The sequence below is a fragment of the Cynocephalus volans genome, chromosome 9 (genome assembly GCF_027409185.1).
Source record: "Cynocephalus volans isolate mCynVol1 chromosome 9, mCynVol1.pri, whole genome shotgun sequence".
NCBI lineage: Eukaryota > Metazoa > Chordata > Mammalia > Dermoptera > Cynocephalidae > Cynocephalus > Cynocephalus volans.
In genome coordinates, this window is record NC_084468.1 from 112,341,466 (window position 1) to 112,367,089 (window position 25,624).

At 33.8% G+C, this 25,624-nt stretch overlaps 1 protein-coding gene across 2 annotated transcripts in view; it reads left to right on the plus strand.

The window, feature by feature from the left end:
• Nucleotides 1–25,624, plus strand: part of HSPA4L (heat shock protein family A (Hsp70) member 4 like) — a 64,866-nt gene continuing 39,242 nt past the window's right edge. For both annotated transcript variants that reach the window (XM_063107598.1, XM_063107599.1), the window contains exons 1-10: nucleotides 1–336; nucleotides 10,833–10,890; nucleotides 12,558–12,698; nucleotides 17,969–18,091; nucleotides 20,601–20,700; nucleotides 21,066–21,199; nucleotides 22,983–23,227; nucleotides 23,371–23,447; nucleotides 23,983–24,134; nucleotides 24,635–24,741. In XM_063107598.1, coding sequence (XP_062963668.1) covers nucleotides 230–336; nucleotides 10,833–10,890; nucleotides 12,558–12,698; nucleotides 17,969–18,091; nucleotides 20,601–20,700; nucleotides 21,066–21,199; nucleotides 22,983–23,227; nucleotides 23,371–23,447; nucleotides 23,983–24,134; nucleotides 24,635–24,741 — 1,244 coding nt within the window. In that variant the 5' untranslated portion in view covers nucleotides 1–229. The remainder of the gene's footprint in view (nucleotides 337–10,832; nucleotides 10,891–12,557; nucleotides 12,699–17,968; nucleotides 18,092–20,600; nucleotides 20,701–21,065; nucleotides 21,200–22,982; nucleotides 23,228–23,370; nucleotides 23,448–23,982; nucleotides 24,135–24,634; nucleotides 24,742–25,624) is intronic.

The window sequence follows — 25,624 nt, forward strand, 5'->3', positions numbered from 1 at the left end:
CGAACCGCAGCCGGGAGAGATCTAGGCTGCAGAGTCTGCTCCGCGGGCTGCTTCTACCCCCACACCGCGGTTTCCCGACGCCCTACCGTAGATTTTCTGCGTTGCGACTTGGGGTCTTCTGTCCTTTGCTTCTTGTAGGAGTCGCAGTCCAAGCAGCAACAACCCCAGAAAGGACGCAGTCCCGGCATCGGAGGCTTCAGCACCAGCACCCCAACCATTAGGCGGCGGGATGTCTGTGGTTGGCATTGACCTCGGCTTTCTCAACTGCTACGTCGCTGTAGCCAGGAGTGGCGGCATTGAGACCATCGCCAATGAGTACAGCGACAGGTGTACCCCGTAAGTGCCTCTTAGGGTCATAACCCCGACCCTAAAACATTTTCTCCCTCCCTTACGTTTGTCCTGCCTGCTGGTTTCCTCGGATTGCCCCTCTCGTGCGGCCGAGCCCCGAGGTGACAGGTGTAGCCCATCAACTGCAATCTCTAGAGACCGCTGGTTGGCGGGCCCGGATAGCAGTCGGACCTCTTCGCCCCTCAAAGCTGCTTTTCCTTCAAGGACAAGGGATCACTCTAGTTTGCGCATCTCTCCTCTTTGTACCCCCACACGCCTTCCTCCCCATGCGGCTGTCCGCCAGAACTTGTGCTTTAGGTTGCGGGAAAAAGGGTGGTGTGGGAGCTCCTTGGCATCCGAACATCGGAGAAAGATCTCGGGTTGCCTCTAGTGGGATTTGCACGGGATTATCGGCCGCGGGCATTCCCCGCTAGCTGAGTAGAGAGTTCTTCATCCTGCCGGTCCTCCTTTCCCTCTCTCTCTGAGTGGCAGCTTTCTCTCAGAAAAGTGAGAACTGAAAGCTTAGACTGCACACGTCAGAAGATGAATTGCAGGTTCATCTGGCCCCGAAAGCCATTTCTTATTGGGGGAGGTGAGGTGTGTGAGGTTTTACAAAACCCCGTGTCCTTGACAATTGGGAGGTAATCGGACCGGTTTCCAGGGCGTAGGTTAATGGTGTATTAATAGGAAGAGACTCAGGTATGGGGGTCATTAGCCTCGTGTATTGCTAATGTACGTCAGTTGAATGCAAAGTGGAGGGGTTAGATCCTACCAGAAGCATAGTTCTTCGGAATGAATTGTTACAGTCGGAGGCGACTATCCTGTATAAACGTCATGGTGGAGTGATTCTATTATGAACACTTGATGAAAGGACTTAGGAGTGGCATTATGTCATGGAAACATGTTTCCACGTGTTCCGTCGTTTCTCTGGTCTGGGAATTTTGTTGGCAAAGAATATAATTAATACTAGGATATGTAAAACTAGCTTCTTATTGTAGGCTCCTGTTGCCAGTAATTTTATAAGAAAATTGTTCATGTATTACTTTTTATGGAAAGGTCATTAAATCTATTAATTTGACTTTTCTGAATGGTCAAAAAATACCTTCGTATAAGGCTAATCTTAACAAAGGTCAGTGTAAAATGATCTTTAAATGCCTAAATTACTACAGTTCTGTGGATAGTTTAAAAACATGGTGAGGAGTTGTTGAAGAGTAGCTTACTTGAAGCAATCTGTGCTTTGATTCCTTTCAAAGAATATTCTAAAAGGTTTGATGCCCTTTTGCTAGATGTACAAGTTATATTTCTGATATTGAAATTTTGGATATTTATATCCTCAAATATGTGCATAGATCAGTTAATCCTTATAGTACTGTTCGAACTCTTGCTTCTCCTTTGTATATCTTTTTCTGGCATTCATGCACAATGAGAGGCTGAAGCAGCAATTGTGAACTGTTTATGAAATCATCTCTGCAAGATTTTGTTTTAAGCCATACGGATATGAGCTTCTAAAAGGACCAGGTCAATGGGGGCAGTCTTTGGCTATGACAGAAAAGTGAGAGATAAGGTGGACATTCCCCTTGTCCTTAAAGCCATATCCTAAAAGATCAGAAACAAGAACTAGAAGAAAGATACTGCATTTCCAGGCTCAGAAATCTCTTCAGTAGTAAGCCCGTGACTCTTTAAACAGTCTGGCCAGACTTACAGAAAGTTCTTTAAAAACTGGGCTACTAGAGTCTTCTAGAAGTCTCTTTGCCACTATTCTTAGGCATATTGGCTGATTATATGTGGCTGAGATTTAATGTGATATTTCTGATTTGTGTGTAAGAAAGCCAATACTAATATCTAGATTTAATGCACCTGATCCAAGCTAGAAACTTCCTAAGGTAGAAGGAAGTTTCTGCTCTTCTCTACATGTCTCTGCATTGTCATTTAATACAGGGGTATATCTTTTGTTGTTACTGAACAAAAGTACTTTATGGTGGTCTGGTGCTCTTACACTGTGCATTTACTTTGTGGGTCTTAAATTATTGAGGAAAAACATAGCCCTTCCTGGTCCCATAACATTTATTCACTTACTGAATGTCTGTTAAGCAAAAAGCATTGTAACTATTAGAGAATCTTTAACTTACTGATACACCATAGTATTTAATAACACATATAAACTAGCTTTGTAAAAATGTTTTCCATATTCTGGATGCTGACATCAAGGTAGTATTTCTAAGATGCAAATAAATTACACAGTAGAAAGATGTGTAAAGAGGAAGGAAATGCTAGTTGGTATTAGCATCCATACTTTTTCCACATTTGTTTCATTCTTTAACATACTAGATTATTTATACATAGGAGGATCCCATGTATAAGGCAAGAAGGACAGTTAAATGAAAAAGAGAACTACTTAAGTTCTGGCCTTCAGTTAAGGGACCAACGGCAAGGAGTTTAACCTGTTTATTCTTCAAATTTACCTTTTGTAAAGTTGGAGTGCTTGTACTAGCCTCCCATCACCTGCGTAACTTGAAGGAGAAAGAAATTAACATCATGCATAAATTGAAGAGAAAATAGCTTAAATTTTCTGAACATTTTTCCTTATTTAAAAAAAATTATATAAATAGTACGTGCTCATTGTAGAAAATATAGGCACATTAAAAGATGAGATTAAAAATTATAATACTTCCACCCAGAAATAAAACTTCCAGATGGTTTTCTCTGTGTATTTTCAAGGCAAGGGGGAAGATGTACTTTATGTTGTTCGGTAACCTCTTTCTTTGTAAAACATAGTATTTCTATACCATCAGCCTTAGTGTTTGTATAATCATTAATTTAATCCTCTATTGGACATTCAGGTTGTTTATGATACTTGGGGTTTTTTTGTAAACAGTGCTGCAGTAACTATCTTTGTAATTAAATATGCAATCCTTATTTCTTCAAATAAATTCTTAGAGGAAGAATTACTGAGGATGTGCATTTTTAAGGCATTAGACATGTTTGTATTGTTGAATTAAGTGTAGATGTGGGGATTGGAATTTCCATCCTAGGCTTAATTATATCAAGGTGATTAGTTTCACGCATGAGGGAAAAGAACTACAGCCAAGAATTCTTATTTGGTATCAAATTAAAGTATGTGGTCAGCTATAACTGTGTTGATAATAAGATTGCTGTGTGCCAAGCGTTGTGCTTGCACTGTCATACATATCACAATTCTGAGTTTTGATAATACTAGCTATCTTCTTTCCATAAGAAGCCTAAAGCAAAGTTAAGTAACTTGGCCAAGAACCAGTAAGCAATGAAATGGATTTTGTTTTGTACCTTTTTGACTCCAGAACCCAAATGTTTTCATTATCCATTAGTATAAGGATGATAGATAAATACTAAGTTGATAGAGATGAAGGGACAAATTACCTGGCTGAGAACTTACTGTACAGAAAAGCATCTTTGCTCTGCCATCAATAAACATCTATTTTTGTCTAGTTTCTAAGAACTATCTGTTTTCAAATGTTTTAATAATGCTTTTAAGTTATTTTAAGGACATGTAAAAATCTTTGAAAAGTTTATAAAAAGTATGTACACAAACATCAGTGTGAACATACAGAAGAAAGCATGTGGAAGACTATAAACTACTATTAACAATGGATATTTTGGGGGGTAGAATTATGGAGGATCTGCTTTTCATTTATAGTCTGTAATGTTTTGAATTTTTATGGACCTATTTTACAATAAAGACTTTAGATTTTTTTTGATGAAACTCTTATTTCACAGATTTTTGTCAGGTGTGTTGTTGGTTTTATCAAAATTTTGTATGATCAGACTTAATATTTAGTTCTCTGGTTTTCTGTCTTCATTACTTTTTCACCATTCCTTTACCAATGTGAATAATATGGGAAAATAATGTTTAAACACTGTGTCTCAGATGTGTGGGATATCCTCAGTGCATAAAAGTAGAAATCATTTACTTTGGTGTATTAAAAATACCTGTACATAGAAAATGTCAAACTCCAGAGATTGACCATCATTGTAGATGTATAGTAGGATTTTTTATGGTGATAGCAAGTGGGGGGAGGAGGAGGCTTTTACATTATTTTGGTTAAATACTGTCTTTACTGTAGGAGTTGGTTTTGTTTATGTTTTACTATGAGCTTATATTAACTTTGATTTAAAATATTTTAAATGCTGAAGAATTATACAAAGTATATCTCCCCCTTTGTCTCTTCCAAGGTCTAATATGTATGTTTTTAGTTATACAAATATGTGATTACAAGTGTGTAGCTGGGGTATTTTTCTTTTTCTTTCTTTTTTTTTTTTTTTTTTTTTTTTTTACGAAAGTGGAATTACATTACACTTTTTTTTACAAATTACTTTCTTTCACCTCTAAATATATTGTGGACATCTATTCAAACTTGTACCTGGCTCTAATTTACCTCATTCTTTTTAATAGTGGTACAATATTTCATTGATAAAGTACTGTGAACATTTCAAATTATTATTTTGCTATTTCCAAACAAAAATTATTTGCTATTTCCAAACAAAAATTTAAAGAAAAAAAATTTTTTTCTTTTTTAATCAAATTTGCTGAGGTGAGTGAAAGGGCGGGTGATGTCTATTATGAGTTTAAAATGTTTAACATACCATTGATAGTCTTTTTAATATGTGGTCATTGCAATACACCTTAATGAGCATAGCTATATTCCTACAGAAGTTTATTTACAAAAATAGGTGGCAGCTGGTAGTTTGCAAACTCTTGGTTTAGGCAATTATAATCCACTGAGTTTAAAATTATTAGGCTTTGATATTTGTGTTTGAACTGGGTGAATTTTAAGATCATTTTTTAAAATAATAATTCTAATCTGATAATAAAAAGTTAATGTATCTAATTTAATTGTCTAATATACGTAATGAGCTTTTAAATATTGACTGTGTGAATGTCTGTGTGATTTCTATTAAGGGTTTCAAATTATTAGCTTATTTATGAATTATGTTTATTAAGCATTTGGAAACTCTCAAAGGAATTATTTTTAATAATTTGTTAAAATGTTTAATCCTTTGTTCATAATGAAAGGTTGGAAACTTTGTTATTACTAAATCATATATGCCTAGAAGTCTTGTTTTTAAGTTGCAAGCAAGTAAGCAAATGACTAGTTCTTTTGTGACCATTCCTCCCCCTGCCTCTTCTAGGGCAACATTTTTTCTAAATAGTTAAGTTTGAGAAACAATATCCAGACATTTCTGTCACTGCAGAACTTCTCAGATACCTTAATTTGTTCATAATCGTTGAAGTTCTCCAAGAAAAGGATGTTTACACAAGCTTATTTGAACCTCTAAGGAATTATGTTTCACAGAACACTATTTGGAAAGTGATGCTCTAGAGCAGTGGTTCTCAACTGGAGGCTATTTTGCCCTATAAGGGACATGTCACAATATCTGAAGATATTTTTGGTTGTGACACCTGGAGGGTAGGAGAGGTACTACTGGCATCAAGTAAGTAGAGGTCAGGAATGCTCCTAAAATTCTACAGTGCACGGTACAGCCCCAGTCTCCCCCCAAAAAATTACATGGCCCAAAATGTCAGTAGTATCAATGTTGAGAAATCCTGTTCTGTGGAAATCTTGGCAACCACAGTTACTCCACGGTTAATGATTTCAGAGCCAAACTGGCAATGTAAGGTGTGACCCCTTGATTTAAACCTATTGGTTACCATATCATCATCACCATTAATCCAGGTGTTATATTTCTCAGTGTCTACTCAGTGATAGTAGAAGAGGCTAAGAATATTAATTTTGATTTTATGGAACTGGCAAGGGAAGTAGAAAAAAATAGTAGTATTTTTAAAGCTTAAGTGGTAAAATTGAAAGGTTTTGGATCTTAGTGGAGATTAACAAGAAAGGAACAAATTTAGAGTGCTGACCTCTCAGGTGAGAAATCTCTTAGTCTTTCCTCATTATGTGTTTTCTCCAACCTAAACATTCTTGGCCTTGTAAAAATAAATTTTATGGGAGAAAATTAATCTTAAATTGTAAGGAAAAATACAGATGCAACTTTCTTAAAGTAACATCCTGTCATTTGATTTCTGTGCCCCTCTACTACTAAAAGGAACATAGGATATTTGAAAGCTTTGTTTATTTAGAACTTTGTGGCATTTTCTGAGAATCTGGGACTACCACAATGGTGGCAACATCAAACTGGATATTATAGATTTAAGCTGCATTGTAAGCCCTCCTCTCCCCCGTTTTTTTAAGGGGTAAAAAGAAATTTCTAAATTAAGTGATCATTTATTTACATTTTTTTTTTATGTTAAGTGAAATAAGCCAGGCACAGAAAAAACACTGCTGAAAAAAAAGAAAAACAAACAACAATTACAATAATACCTGAACTTTCAAAAGGAGAGAACAGAACTGTGATTACTAGAGATGGGAAAAGGGGAGGAGGGATAGCGAGAAATTTAAGGGTCACAAAGAATGATTACGTTTTGTAATGGTGCATATACTCATTCTGATTTAATCATCACATTGTACACAGGTATTGATATTCAACTCTGTACCTCACAAATTTGTATAATCAATTATGTTTCAGTAAAAAAGAGTAGATATTCAACTGCTGTTTCTTCCTCCTCAGAAATGAAATTTCTAAATAATAGTTGAAATAATCTATGAAAAGTATAATATAAATAAATTGTTATATACATTTGGATAAAATATATCCTTTTCTGTAAAAAACTTTTACATTAGCCTAATATGTCTTACAATGTGTCTACTTCCTTTGGTATTACTAAGTCAGGTAAAAGTTTTGAGAGAGAATAGGTGTTTAATTTATTTGGATTTTTCTGAAAATCCTTGGGAGGTGTTATCGATTGATTGATTGACTTTTGGCGGCTGGCCAATACGAGGATCTGAACCCTGACTTTGCCGTTATAAAGACATACTCTAACTGAGCTAACTAACCAGCCTATTTTTTATTTAATGGATGTAAAATTCTAGAATCTTTTAGAAGATTGGAGGAAGGCATTTCAAGACCTTTATTTAGCTTTGTGAGGTAGGTTTTCTATGTATTTGAAACTGGGTGTTTCCAAGCCCAGTTATATTACAGATTTTTTAAACCTTAAAATTGCCTATTTTTAACTTCAGAGAGTATCTGGTAACTGTTAAGCTTTTTTGTGAAGTGATGCATGTGTGAAGCATACTTCAAAGAAAGTAGCACTTAATAAATGATAAATGAATCTGAATCTTATTTGGATCTACTGTTCTAACAGAAATTAAACTATTGAGAAAAACCTGAGAATAACATTTTCAGTGCATTCAAGTGATGGTAGCCTAGTATTGAAAAATTAGAAATATTTGGAAGTGCATCCAAATAATGGAGTTTGTAATAAGGAGAATTATAAGCAAGGTTGAGAAATGGAAGTCCATTTTTTCTCTGATAGATGAGTTTTAGGATGAGATGCCAGTCATCCACATTGATTACTATATTGGATATGCCAGTTTTTAATCTGGCAGAGAATATGTTGAATCAAGGAGTTATTTGCAAAAGATGTGAAGATGTCAGCTGAGCCACTGATTCCTGCTATATCCTTATTTTCCTGTTTTCACCAGATCTGAATTAGAGAACAGTAACTTGCATTACCTCCTGCATCTGACCATCACTTTTAACACTTCAGTTCTAAATATGTATCTGCTTGGATGTCTCAAAGGTACCTCAAACACAGCATGTCCATAATAGAACTTGTGATTGTCCCTCCCCAAACCTGTTCCTCTTACAGTGTTTTCTGTCTCATTGACTGTTACCATCATCTTACCCTCCTATACAAACTGGAAACCTAGACATTGTTGTCACTTGCCCCCAGACCTTGGTGTTATTTTTGTGTGTGTGTCTTTTTGTGACCGGTAAGGGGATCGCAACCCTTGGCTTGGTGTCGCCCGCACCATGCTCAGCCAGTGAGCACACCGGCCCGCGGCGGGAGCACTGCTGCACTCCCAAGCGCTGCACTCTCCCGAGTGCGCCACGGGGCCGGCCCCCAGACCTTGGTGTTATTATTAACATCACTCTCTAACCAACTGAGCTAACTGGCCAACCCCAGTATATCCAAAATCTTATTTCAACATATAATCAGTATTTTAAAATTGTAATAATTTACTTTTTTTAATTCTTTCTCCTCCTGTCTCAGCTGCCATCCTGATATAGGTTATTGATAACTTCTTGCCCTCCTCTCCTCTGTTCACACTGTAGTCAAAATGATCTCTAACAAACTCTCTCTACCTACCCCTCCTCTCTCTGCCACTCCTGTCATCATTTATTCATCCTTCTGATCTTATTACTTCCTCAGGTAAGCCGTTCCTGACCCTCCTCCTTTAGGTCAATTCCTGTTATCTACTTTTACAGTGCCGTCTGCCTCCTCTGCTGTAGCACCTAGTTTACTTTCATTTATGTAAATCGATACCATTGTAAGATTCAAGAGAACCAAAACTATGTCTTTCTTTGTTTCCTCACTTACTGTATCTCTAGCACTAACAGAGTGGCAGGCATATAGTAATTATTCAACAATCCTCTATTAAATCAACTAAATGAACTTTTTAACTGTGCCTTCGCTGCAAATCATGTGGCCCCCAATATAACAGTGGCTTGTTCATCCCTTGAGAAACATTGCTGTTGGATATTGCCTCCAATTTGTATTATATATCATCATGCAGTGTCCTCTGCATTATTCAAAAACTTTTAATGAATTTCCATTACCTACTGAATACATTTCAAATTTATAATCTGGCATGATAGACCCTAGATAATCTAGTCTCAGTACTGTTTCATCAGTCTGTTCTATGACACTAACCAAATTGTATTTTTCCTAGTCTCCAAATAAGCATTGCCATTAGGAGCCATCATTCAGTTCATTTAGTAAGTACCTTTACCAGACAATGGTCTAGGCCAACCCTGTTCAGTAGAACTTTCTATTCTACTGTATATATGTTCTGTTCTATGTATATTCCATTCTCTGTATGTCCACCAGCTACGTGTGGCTGTTGAGCACCTGAAATGTTACTGGCCACATGTTGGATAGAACAGATCAAGGTAGTGGGTATACTTTACCTTACCCTCATGGAGTTCATGTTCTGGCATAGATAACAGTCAGTAAACAAATTTTGTCAGATGGTGATACATTCTATGGAAACAAATAAAATTGGGAGGACTGTATGAGGTGTGTATCGGGTAGGACCAGGAATGTTGTTTATGTAGGATGGTCAGGGAAGGTGTCTCTGGTAAGCTGATATTTGAGCAGAGACCTGAAAGAAGTGATAGCGCAAGCCATATGGATGTATTTAGATGAGCTCAGAAAGAGGGAGGGAACAATATGTACAAAGGCCCTGAGAAAAAAAGAAAAAAAATTTTTTTAATTTTGTCTAAGGCAAAAGTGTGCTTGGCATATTTGAGAAATAGCAAGACCAGTAGGCCTGGATTGAATTTACAGAATAGAACAGCTAAGGACCAGACCATGAAGGGATTTATTGGCTGTTGGGGGGGTAAGCTTTTACTTTGTGAGACAGGACACCATGAAGGGTTTTCAGCAAAGGAGTTTCATGATCTTAGTCTTTAAGATCACTCTGGCTATCATGTTAAAAATAGACTTATATTCCAGAAATATCCTTTTTTCCACAAGACAAATATATATTAAATTCTTTGCTTTCAAGTCTTAATTCAGAAGTCAACTCTTCTGCTTGCTTTTCCTAAGACTTGTTTTCTAGATGTGATTGTTCTCTTCTTAGCTTGTATCGTTAATAATCCTATAGATTCTATGTTTTGTTTTGTTTTTTTTCAGTAGACTATAAATTCTCCAAGGACAGGGATTGTGGCTTGTATACACACAGTGCCTGTAAGTGCTTGTTGATAGAATAGTTTTTTGTACTTATAACTGAAATCATGGAAACATTTTCTTGAATCATAACATGAAGTGGTATTTTGATGAAAATGTTATTCTATACTTGCTTTTATATTACATTTAAAATTCAGTAATTATAATAGCAACCATTTATATAATATGTGCTGAGTTTTTTCAAAGCATTTACCTATGTCCATTCTCTTAATCCTTACGTAATTCCATGAGCAGGTATTGTCATCACTTTCTTCTAGATGGGAAGCTGAGGTAAATAATGGTTATGTAAATTTCCATAAGGTTGCTCAGCTGTTAAGTGGCAGAGCCAGGATTTGAATTCAAGCAGCCTGACCTTAATACAGTTATTTTTTTTAATAGATCATAAACCAGTAGAATTTGAGAAACAATTTTGGGTACCAACATGGTATTGCCAACTATTAGGACATTTTTCAAAATTCTAACATTTATTCTGACCACCATTCCATTATTTAGGAAAGTTTTAAAATATGTAAAATTTTAATTTCCATAAATTTCTTTTAAAATAGTATATGGTTATATTAATCCTTTAAAATTCATTTTTGTACGAAGAGAGGCAAAATAATTAGCACATTAATCTAAAAATACTATGAGAATAAACTTTTTTTCCCCCCCTGTTTAGAGCCTGTATATCATTGGGGTCAAGAACTCGAGCCATTGGAAATGCAGCTAAGAGCCAGGTAAATTGTTAATGTGCATGTTTTGACTCATAGGAAGAATGAACTGAATCTTGGTAAATAAATCTCCATGTTATGTAGTTAAAAGTGAGAAAAATATGAAAGATCCTAATATCTTTGTAGTTTATTAGATATATTTTGCTTTGATTGTAAAATATTTCTTGAATTTTATTTTTTTATTTTATTCTTTTCAGTAGTGAAGTCAGGGTGTGCTACCATGTAACATCAATTTTTCCCTATATGGTTACTTTCTATGTAGGATATTCTATCTGGAACATACATTTCAATGACAAGTCAGCTATGTCTGTGTAAAAAGAAGGTGGGGAAAATGGAGGAACTAGTTTTAGAGTAACCCAATGTGGCAATCGCTACTTTACATGGAATCTGTTTAAATATTTATATTTCTAGGCTTCTGGAATGCTGAATATGAATAGAACATTGACTTTTAACATTACATATCGTAGGTTGATTTTTCTTGGACTTTGTTTACTTCCCTGAACCAAAAGTACTTAATAATTACTTCTTACATTTTATATGTACTTGGGTCATCTTTTTTTCCGTATAAAATAACTTTCTTTAGTGGGGCTTTTTTCTTCATGACTTTGTAGGGATAATTGACTAATTTATCCAGGAGTTTTTATTTATGATTTTTATCAAGTCCGTCTCTTACAATTGCCCTATACAAGGGGTCTTCAAAAAGTTTGTGGAAAGATTCATTGTCTTTTAATTCTATTTTTCCATGAACTTTTTGAAAGTACCCTCATATATGAACATGTTACCTTCTCTTCTGCTTTCGTATTGTACATAAACAAATGTTGGGTTTGTGCTGTAATGGCCCCTTCACTTAAATTTAAATCTTATTTTCTGGATGATATTTTAAGTGTATCACAGATAGAGTCTCTAAAGAAAGCAACTTATAAAGTCATTTCTTCTAAAGAGCTGAAGAGAACAACAAGGTAATTCAGCATTCCTGTAGTTTTCATCTCATAATTGAAGATCATGATCTATTTGGCTTTAAAGATCACTAAGAGGACAGCAACTGGATCTCAGTAATATTCTGTAGTTTGAACTACATGTTCTAGTTAAAAAGTAAATCACTTTCCCAAAATACAAGCCACTTACAAAGTAAGACACTTTTAGCACCATGCTACATGAAAGTGGTTTTAGTTTACTATCTTAGGAGCAATTCTCAGCAATGGAATCAACATACTAGTACATAAAAAATTTCAGAAAGAATTAGATATTGAGAGGAAAAGAAAAACTGGACAATAAAAAACAGTTTAAATGAAAACAAATGAAACTAGAAAAAAAGTAAGATATTAATTCAGTAGAGCAAACGTGTAGAGGAAAACCAAAGAGATGAGTTGTAGGTAGGTTTTCATTATATTATTTGAAAACTTTTAAAGTTTTATTCTTTCTCCTTTGAAAGATACTAATTTTGAATGTAACATTCCTAGAAAAGAGGGGAATTTGGTGGCCAATAGTTAAGATGTTCACCTTCTCATTGTATAACTTTACTATCAGTTGGAAACCAGAAAAAGGAATGATTACGTGTAATTCTGAACTTGGATCTGTAGGATAATGGGATTTGGTGGTTCTCAAGTATTAGGATAGTATTTTATTTTGCATTCATTAAATAATTGATTAATACAAGTGTTTACTGCCAACAGATAGTCACGAATGTAAGAAATACAATTCATGGCTTCAAAAAGTTTCATGGGCGATCATTTGATGATCCCATTGTGCAAACTGAAAGAATCAGGCTTCCCTATGAACTGCAGAAGATGCCTAATGGAAGTGCAGGAGTTAAGGTAAGCTTTATTCCCAGTGTACAAATATATCTTCAGGTTAAACCGAATATGATAATATTGCTACTTGTAATTTGTAGTTTAACTTTTTTCCTCTGGCTACAGTACATACACACCCAAGAGATAGGCAGTTTTTGTAATTTTAGTGAATGCAAAAATATTGTAATTTAGATAATAGTACTTGTAATTCAAATAATACCTTTATTGTCAAAGAAAAAATGTTATCTGGAGAACTCGAACCAGGTGAGCAGTTTTTAGGGGATAAGGTAGATGCATATGTGATTTACAAGAATAGACCCAAAAATTATGTTAATTGTTAGAGTTTTTAATTTAGAAAGAATCTTAAAACATATTAGAAATATGAAAGTAAACTTTTCTTCCAAGTATTAGATGAATTCTGGATTTTTTTTTTCTTCCTTTGGTGACTGGCCAGTACCTTGGTGTTATAAGGCTGTGCTCTACCAACTGAGCTAGATGGCCAGCCCTGGATTCTGGATTTTTAATTCTACATTCCAAGGCAGTAAGTCAGATTGGTTAAGAAAAACATTTGTGTTGATTTTTTAAAAACTAGCAGAATACCTCAAAACATGTTGTTACTATATGACCTAGCAAGTCCACTCCTAGGTATATACCCAAGAGAGTTGAAATGTAAATCCACACGAAAACTTGTATGTGAATGTTCATAACAGCATTGTTCATAATAGCCAAAAAGTGAAAACAATCCAAGTATCCATAAACTGATGAGTGGATAAACAAAATGTGGTATATCTATACAATGGAATATTATTTGACCAAAAAAAGAAATGAAGTTTTGATATGTGCTGAAACATATATGAACCTTGAAAATATGCCAAGTAAAAGAAGCTAAATACAAAAGGCCACATACTGTATGATTCCATTTATATGGAATGTCCAGAATAGGACAAATTCATAGAGACAAAGTAGATTAGTGATTGCTAAGCGTTTATGGTGAAGGGGAAATGAGAGGTGACTGCTAATAGGTACAGTGTTTCATTTTGGGTGATGAAAATGTTCTACAATTAAGATAGTGATGATCATTGCACAACTTGTGAATATACTCAAAACCACTAAACTGTATACTTCAGATAAAGCTATTTTTAATAACTAAATTTGATATGTGTGTTATGGATATGTACGTATTTCCATTTTTAGAAGAGGGTTCTGACTACAAAATGGATGATGAATTGTAATAAGGAGACAGGAGGCTGCAACAATAATTCAGGGAAGACACCATGAGGGTTAAAGACAAGGAAACAAATTGCAAAGCCATATTTTAGGTGAAATTTGTGGGTCAAGGGTTACTATCTGGGAAGCTGAATGGGTTATGATAGCGACACATGAGATAAAAATAATATTCAGATGTCCTTTAGATATGATAAGCTTTGGCTAATGATCACCTGGAGTAGTTTTATTCTATTCCAGTTTAGAATTTAAGCTATTTAAATTCTTTTGCTTCTACTCTTTAAAATGAAAATAAATAGATCATGCTTTGGGAATAGGTTGAGGAAAAACAAAATAACTGTTTTTGAAGAAAGCCAAAACCTGATTTTTGAGTGGAACAATTTTTAAAATTTTATCTTGTTTTGTTTTAGCATTTATTTGTACATATATTTCTCAGGTACAGTGTGGTATTTCAGTACACACATTGATTCACTTCGAATAAACAGCATAGCTTTGTACACATTCAGTCCACCACTGCCCTCCCCTCCTCTCCAGCCAGCCCCATCCCTCCTGGCCTCTCTCATAACCATTACTCTACTCTCTACTTCTATGAGAACCACTTTTTTTTTAGATTCCATATGTAAGTGAGATCAGACAGTATTTGTCTTTCTGTGCCTGGCTTACCTCACTTAACATAGTGGTCTCCAGTTGTATCCATGTTGCTGTAAATGACAGGATTTATTCTTTTTTTAAAAATAGCTAAATAGTATTCCATTATGTTTATGTGCCACAGTTTTTATTCATTCACCTATTGATGGGCATTTAGGTTGGTTCTGTCACTTGGCTATTGTGAATAGTGTTGGCATGAACATGGGAGTGCAGGTGTCTCTTCAATATATTGATTTTATTTCCTTTGGGCATATACCCAGTAGTGGGATTGCTGGGTCATAAGGTAGTTCAATTTTTAGTTCTCTGAAGAACCTCCATACGGTTTTCCACAATGGCTGTGCCAATTTGCATTCCCACCAACAATGTAGGAGGGTTCCCTTTTCTCTGCATCCTCACCAGCATTTATTTTCTGGATTTTTTATAATAGCTATTCTAACTGCAATAAGATATCTCATTATGGTTTTAATTTGCATTTGCCTGATGAATAGTGATTTTGAGCATTTTCATGTGCCTGTTGCCTATTTTTTGTATGTCTTTTGAGAAATGTCTATTCAGATTCTTTGCCTATTTTTTTAATTGGGTTATTTGGTTTTTTGCTGTTGACTTGAGTTTTTTTTATATATTCTGGATATTAGCCCCTTGTCTGATATATAGTTTGCAGACACTTTCTCCCACTCTGTAGGTTGTCTTTTAACCTTGTTGATTGTGTCCTTTGCTGTGCAGAAGCTTTTTAGTTTGATGTAAGTCCCATTGGTCTATTTTTGCTTTAGTTCAAGTCTTGTTCAAAAAAGCGCTGCCTTTTCCTGTTTTGTGTAGTGTTTCCCCTATGGTTTCTTCTAGTAGTTTCATAGTTTTGGCTCTTAAATTTAAGTCTTTAATCTATTTTGAGTTGATTTTTGTGTGGTGAGAGATGGAGGTCTAATTTCAATCTTCTTCTGCATGTGGATAACCAGTTTTCTCAGCACCATTTATTGAAGGCTGTCCTTTCTCCATTGTGTATTTTTGGCACCTTTGTTGAAAATCAGTTGGCTATACATGTGTGGATTTATTTCTGGGCCCTCTATTCTTTTCCATTGGTCAGTTTGTGCTTTTTTCTGCCAGTACCATGCTGTTTTGGTTACTATAGCTTTACAGTATATTAGGAATCAGGTAGTGTGATGCCTACAACTTGTTCTTTTTGTTTAAGGTTGCTTTGGCTGTATGGGGTCTTTTGTGGTTCCATACAAATTTTAAGATCTTTTTTTCTATTTCTGTGAGGAATGTCACTGGTATTTTGGTAGGGATTGTGTTGAATCTGTAGATTACTTTGGGTAATATGGACATTTTGATGATATTCTTCCAATCCATGAACAGGGCATATATTTCCATTTATTTCTGTCTTCAATTTCTTTCACCAATATTTTATAGTTTTCATTGTAGAGGTCTTTCACCTAACTGGTTAAATTTAATTCTAGGTATTTCATTTTCTTGGTGGCTATTGTGAATGGGATTACTTTCTTGATTTTTGTCTTCAGATATTTTGTTATGGTCATATAGGAACATTATTGATTTTTGTGTGTTGACATTGTATACTGCCACTTTACTGAATTCATTTATTCTAGTAATTTCTTGGTGGAGTCTTTAGGGTTTTCTATGTATATGAACATGTCATCTTTGAGTAGGGATAGTTTGACTTTGAATGATACAATTTTTATGTATTCATAGTGAATGCCCATAAGCTAGTTGAAAAGGCTTTGAAAACATCAATCAGTCCTGTGCTGAACTAAATGTCTTCATTTTTTGAAGACTGAAGATCTTCAATGTTCAACTCCTCAAGCATTTTATCCATTTATTTTTTATATATTTGAGTGCACTTTGATGTTTATTTTATCTAACTCTTTAAATATTCTTATACAAAATAATATTGTATTATTGTATAGCCTTTCATAGTCAGACTAAGACCATGGTATTTGATTCATTTTCTTTTATTTCGGTGTGCTTCATTTCTCCCTGCTCCCTTGGTTTAAAGGCAGTAATTTGACATGATATTTGTGTTTGAATTTACTTGTAAATGGATTTAGAAACAGATGGATATCAATTTTAGGTCTGATTCAAAGTAAATCTTTTGTTTGTTTCAAAGTAAATCTTAAGATATATATATTTATACAGACTCATGCATAAATACATTGGACATAAAACAGCGAGTTAGGAAAAATAAGTTCTATTGATGTATAGTTGAGCTAGGCATCTATAACTAACATCAACTTACTGGCTAGAAGAGAGGAGATCGAATGTTCTCATCGCAAAGAAATGTAAGTTTTGTAATGATGAATATGATTTGATTATCACACTTTGTATACAGGTGTTGATATTCAACTCTGTACCCCACAAATATATATAATCAATTATGTTTCAATAAAAAAGGTAAATCTTATATCATTGATGTACACGTATTTATACATACTCATATGCATAAATACATTGTGCTGCTTAAGAGAAAAGTGTCGCAAAGCACTTCTAAAGGTTAGTATTATAGAATAAAATTACACACTCCACTGGAAATCCAGAGGTAGAAAACATAGCCTTTTGTTCAATAAATTAAATATACTTATATTAGGTGGGTTCTAAGGTAGCTTTATATTGCTTATAAATTTTTTGGTTATCATAATAAAAAGGTTTGAGTACTTGAATAAAGCATAGGTCCCCCAGTATTCCTTGGTCAGGAAGGATTGCAGAGTTTTATGTACCTAAATACAACCTAGTCTTAAACCTGTGTATGAAATGAAGCAGTGGTGGATGGTTGGCTCAGCTGTTTAGAGCTCAGATAACACCAAGGTCAAGGGTTTGTATCCTCTTACTGGCCAGCAACCAAAAGTATGTAAATAAATAGAATGAAATTATTTGGTCTAAAAAAAAATAATTTTAAGACTTTATATGCGCATCTTTTATAGTTAAATCATAGTTGTCCCCAGAAACCTTGGAGTAATACATATTAAATTTTTTTCATAATAAGGAAATTTTTTTTTAATTTTCTGACATTCTCATTTCCTTTTTCCCAAAAATGTATGACTAAAGCTTTCATGAGTTCTAATTTTCAAAAGAGAGATTATTTGATCTTTTTCTCCTTCATTGTTTGCTATGTCACACTTGAAAAATGAATGAGAAAAATTGCATTGTTGGAAGTGTGGATCTGAGAGGGCTGAGCTACTTTTGAAAATAATTAGTTTGGTTATAATATTAAGTGTAAGGTACTAGAACCTCAGAAATGAGAGATGTATTGTCACTGTTTTAATGAGGTTATGATTCTAGAATGATGGTCCTTCTGGAATAAAACTTTGAGTAAAGACTTTAATTTCTTCACTGTATATCATGTATAGAGTAGATGCTCACTAACTATTTGGATGAATAAATAACTGTTAATAAATATTTCAACTTGGTTTTAGGTGCGGTACCTAGAAGAAGAGAGACCTTTTGCAATTGAGCAAGTTACTGGAATGCTGTTGGCCAAGCTTAAAGAGACTTCAGAAAATGCTTTGAAGAAACCAGTAGCTGACTGTGTGATTTCAGTAAGTTTATTTCAGTAACATATATTTTGAATCATTTTCCAATGTATTAATGTAATATTAAAGTATTTTTCTTCCTTTTACACTTTCTGCCCTTATCCAGTAAATAACCTAAATCCATTTTGACCTTTCCTTTTTTTAAAAAACTACCTTATTGGATAAAGTTTAGGATTGAATTTCTCATAGAGTCAATTAAGATAATCAGTGCATCTTTAAAAAAAAACTGTCATATGTGATTACTTAGTGGCTGCTGTACCTGCCACTTATCCCTAAGAATCTTCCTAGGTAGTACTTCCCACCTCTAAGGACTTTAATGTTTTATGGCAAAGGTTGAAAATTTCCAGTTGGCATTTTGAGATTAAATATGTTCTGTATCAGAAAGAAGAAAAAAATCTTTTTTAAGGATTTGTAACAAAATAATTATTTACTCTGTCTTATTTCTTGAGATTTCATTAAATATTATTAACTAGTTTTTAAGTTATATGTTGTTGCCTAAGTGTGAATATATTCCTACTGTTAAACTTGACTACATATGTTTAAGAGTCTCACGTCAGAAAAAGAGAGTCAGATTATGATCACTTCAGTGAATTTAGTAATTTTTTTCATGTCGTTTGGAATTTTTTAAATGGAAGAAAAATATTAGAGCTTAATATTTTATTTCTCAGCCATTTCTTAATAATAAATAATAGAGTTTACCATTCAGCAGGCACTGTTATATGCATTTTATATGTATTAACTCATTTAATCCTCAGAACCACCATATGCGGTATGATATTATGAACCCCAAATTTACAAAACTAAGGCACAGAGAAGTTAGATCACGTACCCAAAATCAACACAGTTCATAAGTGGTAGAGCCAGGTAATTCATTCCCAAGTATGTCATAATAGTACAAATTTTGAAAGTCCATCTTAAATTCAAATCAGTCCTATTTATTTAACTATGTTTGCTTTTACTTTCATATCAGAAGTTAGTGTTAGAACATAGTAGTATAATCTTTTGACCATTATTGACTTTGTCGTTGGTGCAAAATTTGTTATGTGCAGCACCATATCCCTAGTAGTCAGAAAAGTATCTGGTGCATAAGTGCTCAATAAATGTTAAATGAACCATGTATTATAATTCAGATTTATGTTAGAAGTATAATACCAAATAAGGATAAGCTAATCAAACAAAATTCAGGTTCTTTTCCTTTTGCTAATATCTAGTAAATGGAATTTCTAAACTCAAAAAAACAATAAAATTGGACTCCAATAAAATTGGATGCTTACTTAAAACTTAAAATTGTAAGCTCCTCAGGTTATTTTGTACATGAATATACTTACCAGCTTTTTAGAAATTTATTTGTAGGCCAAATCAAAGTACTTCTCAGTTTGACAGAACTAAGTGTATATAAATCTTTGTATGTTTTAAGCCTATTTAAACTAGTTTATTGCACTAGCATATGGAATACATATATGCCTTTCTGTTAACATATAGAAATTTGTATATGTAATGCTTTTGAGGGATTTTAAAAGAAATATATGCTCATTGTAAGTTTCCTGCAATACAGTATCCCTCCCACACTTTAAAATCAACCATTTTAAATGGTTGGGATTATATAGTCTTCTGGTTGTATACACAAAAATGAAATCATACTATACATGCCTCCCCCCCCCTTTTTTTTTTTAACATGATAAAGATACTATTCCATGATGATTTAGATCTACCTGATCATTTCCAACAGCTACATAGGATTCCATTATGTGGATATACCATGATATATTTGCTGTGGACTGATTGAATTGTGTCCTCCGAAGTCCATATACTAGAAGCTTAATTCCCACTGTAACTGTTGAGAGTGGGAAATCCCATTATGGTAACTGAAAGGTGGAGCCTTGAAGAGGTGGTTAGATTGTAGGACCATGGCACAGTGAATGGATTAAAATGGTGGTCAGGGGCATGATTCTGAGGGGTTTAAGAGGAGATGAGAAGTTCCTTTTTCTGCTCCACCATGTTCTGCCCTGTGAGACTCCTGGGTTCACTGTTGCCACCACCACCCTCACCAGATGTGTTCTCTGTACTGTGGACTTCACAGCCTCCAAAACTGTAAGCAATAAATTCATTTTCTTAGAAATCACCCAGTTCCAGGTATTTTGTTATAAGCAACAGAAATGGACTAGTACAATATTTAATCTCATTTTAAAAGACTCTTGGGTCTTCAGTTTTTCATTGTTAATGATGAGAAAATATAATTTTTAACAAATCAGTCTAACACAGTGTTTCAGTTAACAAAACTTTGGCAATCCTGCCATATTATGAATTACTTTAAATTAGCGTTTGTACTTTAGGTCAAATCTTTATGGTATAGGAATTGTCATAACTGAAAAATAAAACTAGTATTTTTTGTCATTTATTTAATTAGAACATCATTCTTTGCCTTAAACTGTATATAAGTTTTAGTGCAATTATTTTATATTTTCCATTAATGAAATGCAAACTAATATACTTAATTATTGTTTTTAAATACCAGATTCCTAGCTTTTTCACTGATGCTGAGAGGAGATCTGTGATGGCCGCAGTCCAGGTTGCAGGCTTAAATTGCTTAAGGCTGATGAATGAAACTACTGCAGGTAAGCACTTTGCAATTTGTAAACTTCTGTCAGAAAAATACTGTCATAGTTTTTGTTTATTAATAACAAAGCACTTTGTAACTCTATTATGTACTGATTCTTGTAAGGTTGTTGCTTTGCAGTACAGCATTCTGACAGAGGTTATGTCTTATTGGCTATAAGAATCATTCCTATTATAGAGTTATAGATGAGTTAATTTAATTTTTAATAAAATTAAAACAACCAAATTATGAAAAGTTTATTTATTTGAAACTAATAATATGTATTGCTGTACTGTGTATTAAAGTATCAAAGTGACTTATCTCTTACTTGTTTTCCAAGTAATTGCTATGCTGGAATTAACTTAATTCTTTGTTCTTACACAGTTGCACTAGCATATGGAATTTATAAACAGGATCTTCCCCCATTAGATGAGAAACCAAGAAATGTAGTATTTATTGATATGGGACATTCTGCCTATCAGGTCTCAGTTTCTGCTTTTAACAAAGGAAAACTAAAAGTAAGTAAACAAATGATTTGCTATTTTTAACTTTAAGAGCCCAAACTATATAGGGAACATTAATAGCTGGGTTTGAGTCTCAGCTCTGCCTCTTAAAAACTGTGACCTTGAGCAAGTTATATTACCTCCTTAAACCTTAGTTTCCTCATCTGATGATTTTATCAGTTACTACCGCATAGAATTTTTGAGGACAAAGTGATTTAATGTATATAAAATTCTTGGGAAGCCTGGCATAGTGTAGCTTCTATAATATGTGTTTGCTGTTTTTATTGTTGTTGTTGTATTTATTGAGGTGTTAAGTTAGCTATTAGGGAGCATAAATTATTTATCCGTAAATATACTTACAAGGAACATTTTCTAAAATAATTCTCATTGTTTTTAGAAACCTTTTTATCCAGAAGTCCTAATCATAATTTTCTGTAATGTAGCATTACTTACTTCTATGTGCTATTTTGTTAGTCTGTATTTGGTTTTATATGCATTTTTAAATTTATCTTGTTCAGATTTATGCTCTCTCTCCATTATGCATGAGTAGAGTTTATTTAAAAGGTGAAATGTTTTGGGGTTATCCAACACAGCCTTTTGTCTTGCAGTTTATATTACTATAACAACATCCTTGTAATTAGAAAATTAAAGGGAAATGACTCATACTGAATATAGGGTAGTTTTTGGTATAAATTGGTTTAATCTTTGGCATTTAGCCTTAAATTTTAACTTAATTTAAAAAGAACATTTTCTTTTCTTTTTAGTAGATGACTTACAGTAGCATTCTATAATTTTTATAGACCCCTTTGAGGTCTGATAAAGGCTATAGTCCTTCTCCCCAGAAGAATGCACACTTGCACTAGTCACATACCAAGATACTTTTATGTTTAATTTGGGTAATACTGGACTTCATGAGAAGTCTATACATGGATTCTTCATGCTAGTTGTGGGATAACATTGTGTTCAGATTATACTCCCTTCCTACTGTGATGTTTACCCCCATTCTACCACCCCACCCTTGTGAAGAAAGAGCCAAGGAACAACACCAAGAGTGGGATTATTTTTTTTAGTAGTGACTATTGTAAGTAGTCATTTTACTGTAGGGAAAGACTAGATGTCTTGGTCCTCTGTTTTCAAGAGCTATAGTGTTATTTTGTGACTTTTTTCCTCCTTTCAACTAACTGCTGGCTAGGAACCTATGACTCAGTAAGCTTATTAAATTGTCTCTCTCTTCACTTGCTTCTGTTTTCTTTTTTGCTCTCATGTATCCTTTTGTTTCATCTGTATTTTTGTACAAATAAGCTAGGTTCTTTAAAAATAGAAAGCCTAATTCCTGATCTGTAAATTGACCGATTACAGTATTTTAGATTTAATCTTAGGGTCTGCTTTTCTTGAATTTTTTTTTCCTTGTTCATATGCTTAGAACCGCTTCTTGGCTCTCTTAAACTTGGGTTTTGGTCTACATGTTTAGTGCTGTTGTTAGAACCAAAGGATGCAAGACCAAAGGATGAGGTTTTAGTTTTTGTCATTCAGTTATTTCAGAATTACAATTATTCTTTTAATTATGATATATGGATCTGTAACTATAAAGCAGATAATTCAGAGCAGGGAAATATATTGGCTAAATGTAAGTGGCAATTTAACTCTGATTCTAAATTTAGCACCCCTATAATTGGACAAGTTCTTCGGCTTCATTTTTATTTTTTTCATTATAAGTTTAGAGGTTTTTCTTTTCATTTGTTTTCTTTTTTCAAATCTATATTTCTGAAAATTCAGTTCTGCTTTTTCAATTAAACAGGTCTTGGCTACTACCTTTGATCCATATTTGGGTGGCAGGAACTTTGATGAGGCTTTAGTAGACTACTTCTGTGATGAGTTCAAGACCAAATATAAGATAAATGTGAAAGAAAACTCTCGGGCCTTGTTGCGTTTATATCAGGAATGTGAAAAACTAAAGAAGCTAATGAGTGCAAATGCATCAGATCTGCCATTGAACATTGAGTGTTTCATGAATGACCTTGATGTTTCTAGTAAAATGAACAGGTACCATGTATGTTTTCAGTTTGAAAAGTGTTTGCTTATTTTACAATGTTTAGATCATTTCTGGGTTTTTTTTTATTGTTATTTTAGAAGATATATTCAAATTTTTATCCCAAAATAATAAATTACATTTTATTTTTTCATAGGGCTCAATTTGAACAATTATGTGCTTCCCTCTTGGCTAGGGTTGAACCACCTTTAAAAGCAGTAATGGAACAAGCTAGTAAGTAGGAACTACTATACTATCAAAATTGTACCATGATGTTGCTCACTTGAGAAGGATAGAAAATGATAAAAAGCAATAGAAACTTTTTATTTTATTGTTTATTCGTTTCATTGCTAGTACTATTTGGAGATGTTTATATGTAAGTATAGAAGATTCTAAAATGAAATTAAAGTAGAAATGGGGACATGATTGCTTAAGATTTTTGGTAATCAATTAAAAATATACCTTCTATAGATATTTGTGCGGTGGAAGTTACAAAATTGAAGTACTTTAAAGAGCTCCTTTAAAATCCATTGAGATGCTTATCTGTTTCTATTGTTACCCCATCATCTGGACCAAGTATAGTGCCTGTTCAATAGCTAATATTTATTAAATTTTGCCTTTTTTCCAAAATTTGTGTTTTTTCTATCCATTTTTTCTTCTTTGAGGCAAGTAAAAAATTGATGCACTTTTTTAAAAAGTACTTTCCAAAGTTTATTGTTCACAGATTTTTAGACTTGTTTTTCTCAATTAAAAACATTTTATTTTCCAGACTTACAATGTGAAGACATAAGTAGTATAGAAGTTGTAGGAGGAGCAACACGAATTCCTGCAGTGAAGGAACAAATCACTAAATTCTTTCTTAAAGACATAAGTACCACACTAAATGCTGATGAAGCTGTTGCAAGAGGATGTGCTTTACAGGTATGACTGTTATTTCATTTTCTTAGAATATATATGTATTAGTCTGTTTCTGTTGTTTATAACAAAATACCTGGAACTGGGTAGCTTATAAGAAAACAAAATTTATTGCTTACAGTTTCAGAGGCTGGAAAGTCTGAAGTCCAGGGAACACATCTGGTGAGGGTCTTCCTGGGTGGTGACTTTAACGACACAGGTTATCACATTGCAAGATGGCAGAAGCAGAGAGAGACGCTCATGTGCACTCTTTTTAAAGCCCTCAGAGCCACACCCATAACCACCATTATTAATCCATTCATTAGGACATGGTCCTCAGAATCTAATCACCTCTACTAGGCCCCACCTTTCAATTACATAATAGGATTTCCCAACCTTTTAACAGTCACAGTGGGGAAAGTGTAAATAACAATTTTACTATAAGTACTTTATTCAACAGTTCAATTAGAGTAACCTGGGGTATGATTTTGTGTTTGATTTAACTATGGTATACATCTTGCTTTCAGTGTGCAATTCTCTCACCAGCATTTAAAGTGCGTGAATTTTCCATAACAGACGTTGTCCCCTATTCAATCACATTAAGGTGGAAGACCTCTTTTGAAGATGGAACTGGGTAAGTTATTTTAAAAACCTTGGTTAGAGCTTGTCATAAATCTTTAACCAATTAAACCTACTTTTCTAAGAGGAATTTACACTTCTTAAAATTCTGTCAAATACTTTTCATAAAAGTGTTAGGAAAAAATGTAAAAATGATAAAAGTATAACCTATAAACTATGATGGGCATATTTTTTAATTTGTATTTTATTGGAAAAATAAAACATGCTCATTTTTAAGTGAAAATTACAATATAGAAATATAAAAACTTAAAGGCTTGTATTTGCCATACCCCAATTCCTGTAGCCAGTTTTACAGAGATAACCATTTTTAACAGGTAGTGTTATCTGTCCATTCATTTTCTTTGAATATCCATAAATGAACAAAAGCATGCACCTTTTTAGTGCATACAGGGTAATCTGTATATCTCCAGTGCAACTTGCTTTTTAGAATACGTTGTGTAACATCTTTCTATGTCAAGAGATAACTATTTTTTCAACAATGTCTGTGCCACAATAAATTTAACCAATACACTATTAAGTCATATTTTTGCTATTTTAAGCAATGCTATTAGGAACATACTTGATCAGTTGTATTTTATATATCTATAAGATAACTGTAGAAATGGAATTGTTGAGCCAAAGACTGTACACTATTTTAAATAATACTGCCAAATTATTCACTGAAAAGATTATATCAATTTATGTTCCTGTGAATATTCATGAGATTACTTGTTTCAGCTCATTTTCTCCTACACTTTTAAATTTAACATGCTGATAGTGAAAAATAGTACCTTGTTATTAAATGTGTTTGTGACTATTGTAAACTACAAACGTTTTCATGCTTTTGTCAACATTTACATTTCTTTTTCCATGAATTGCCCAGGATTTAAGGAACTTGC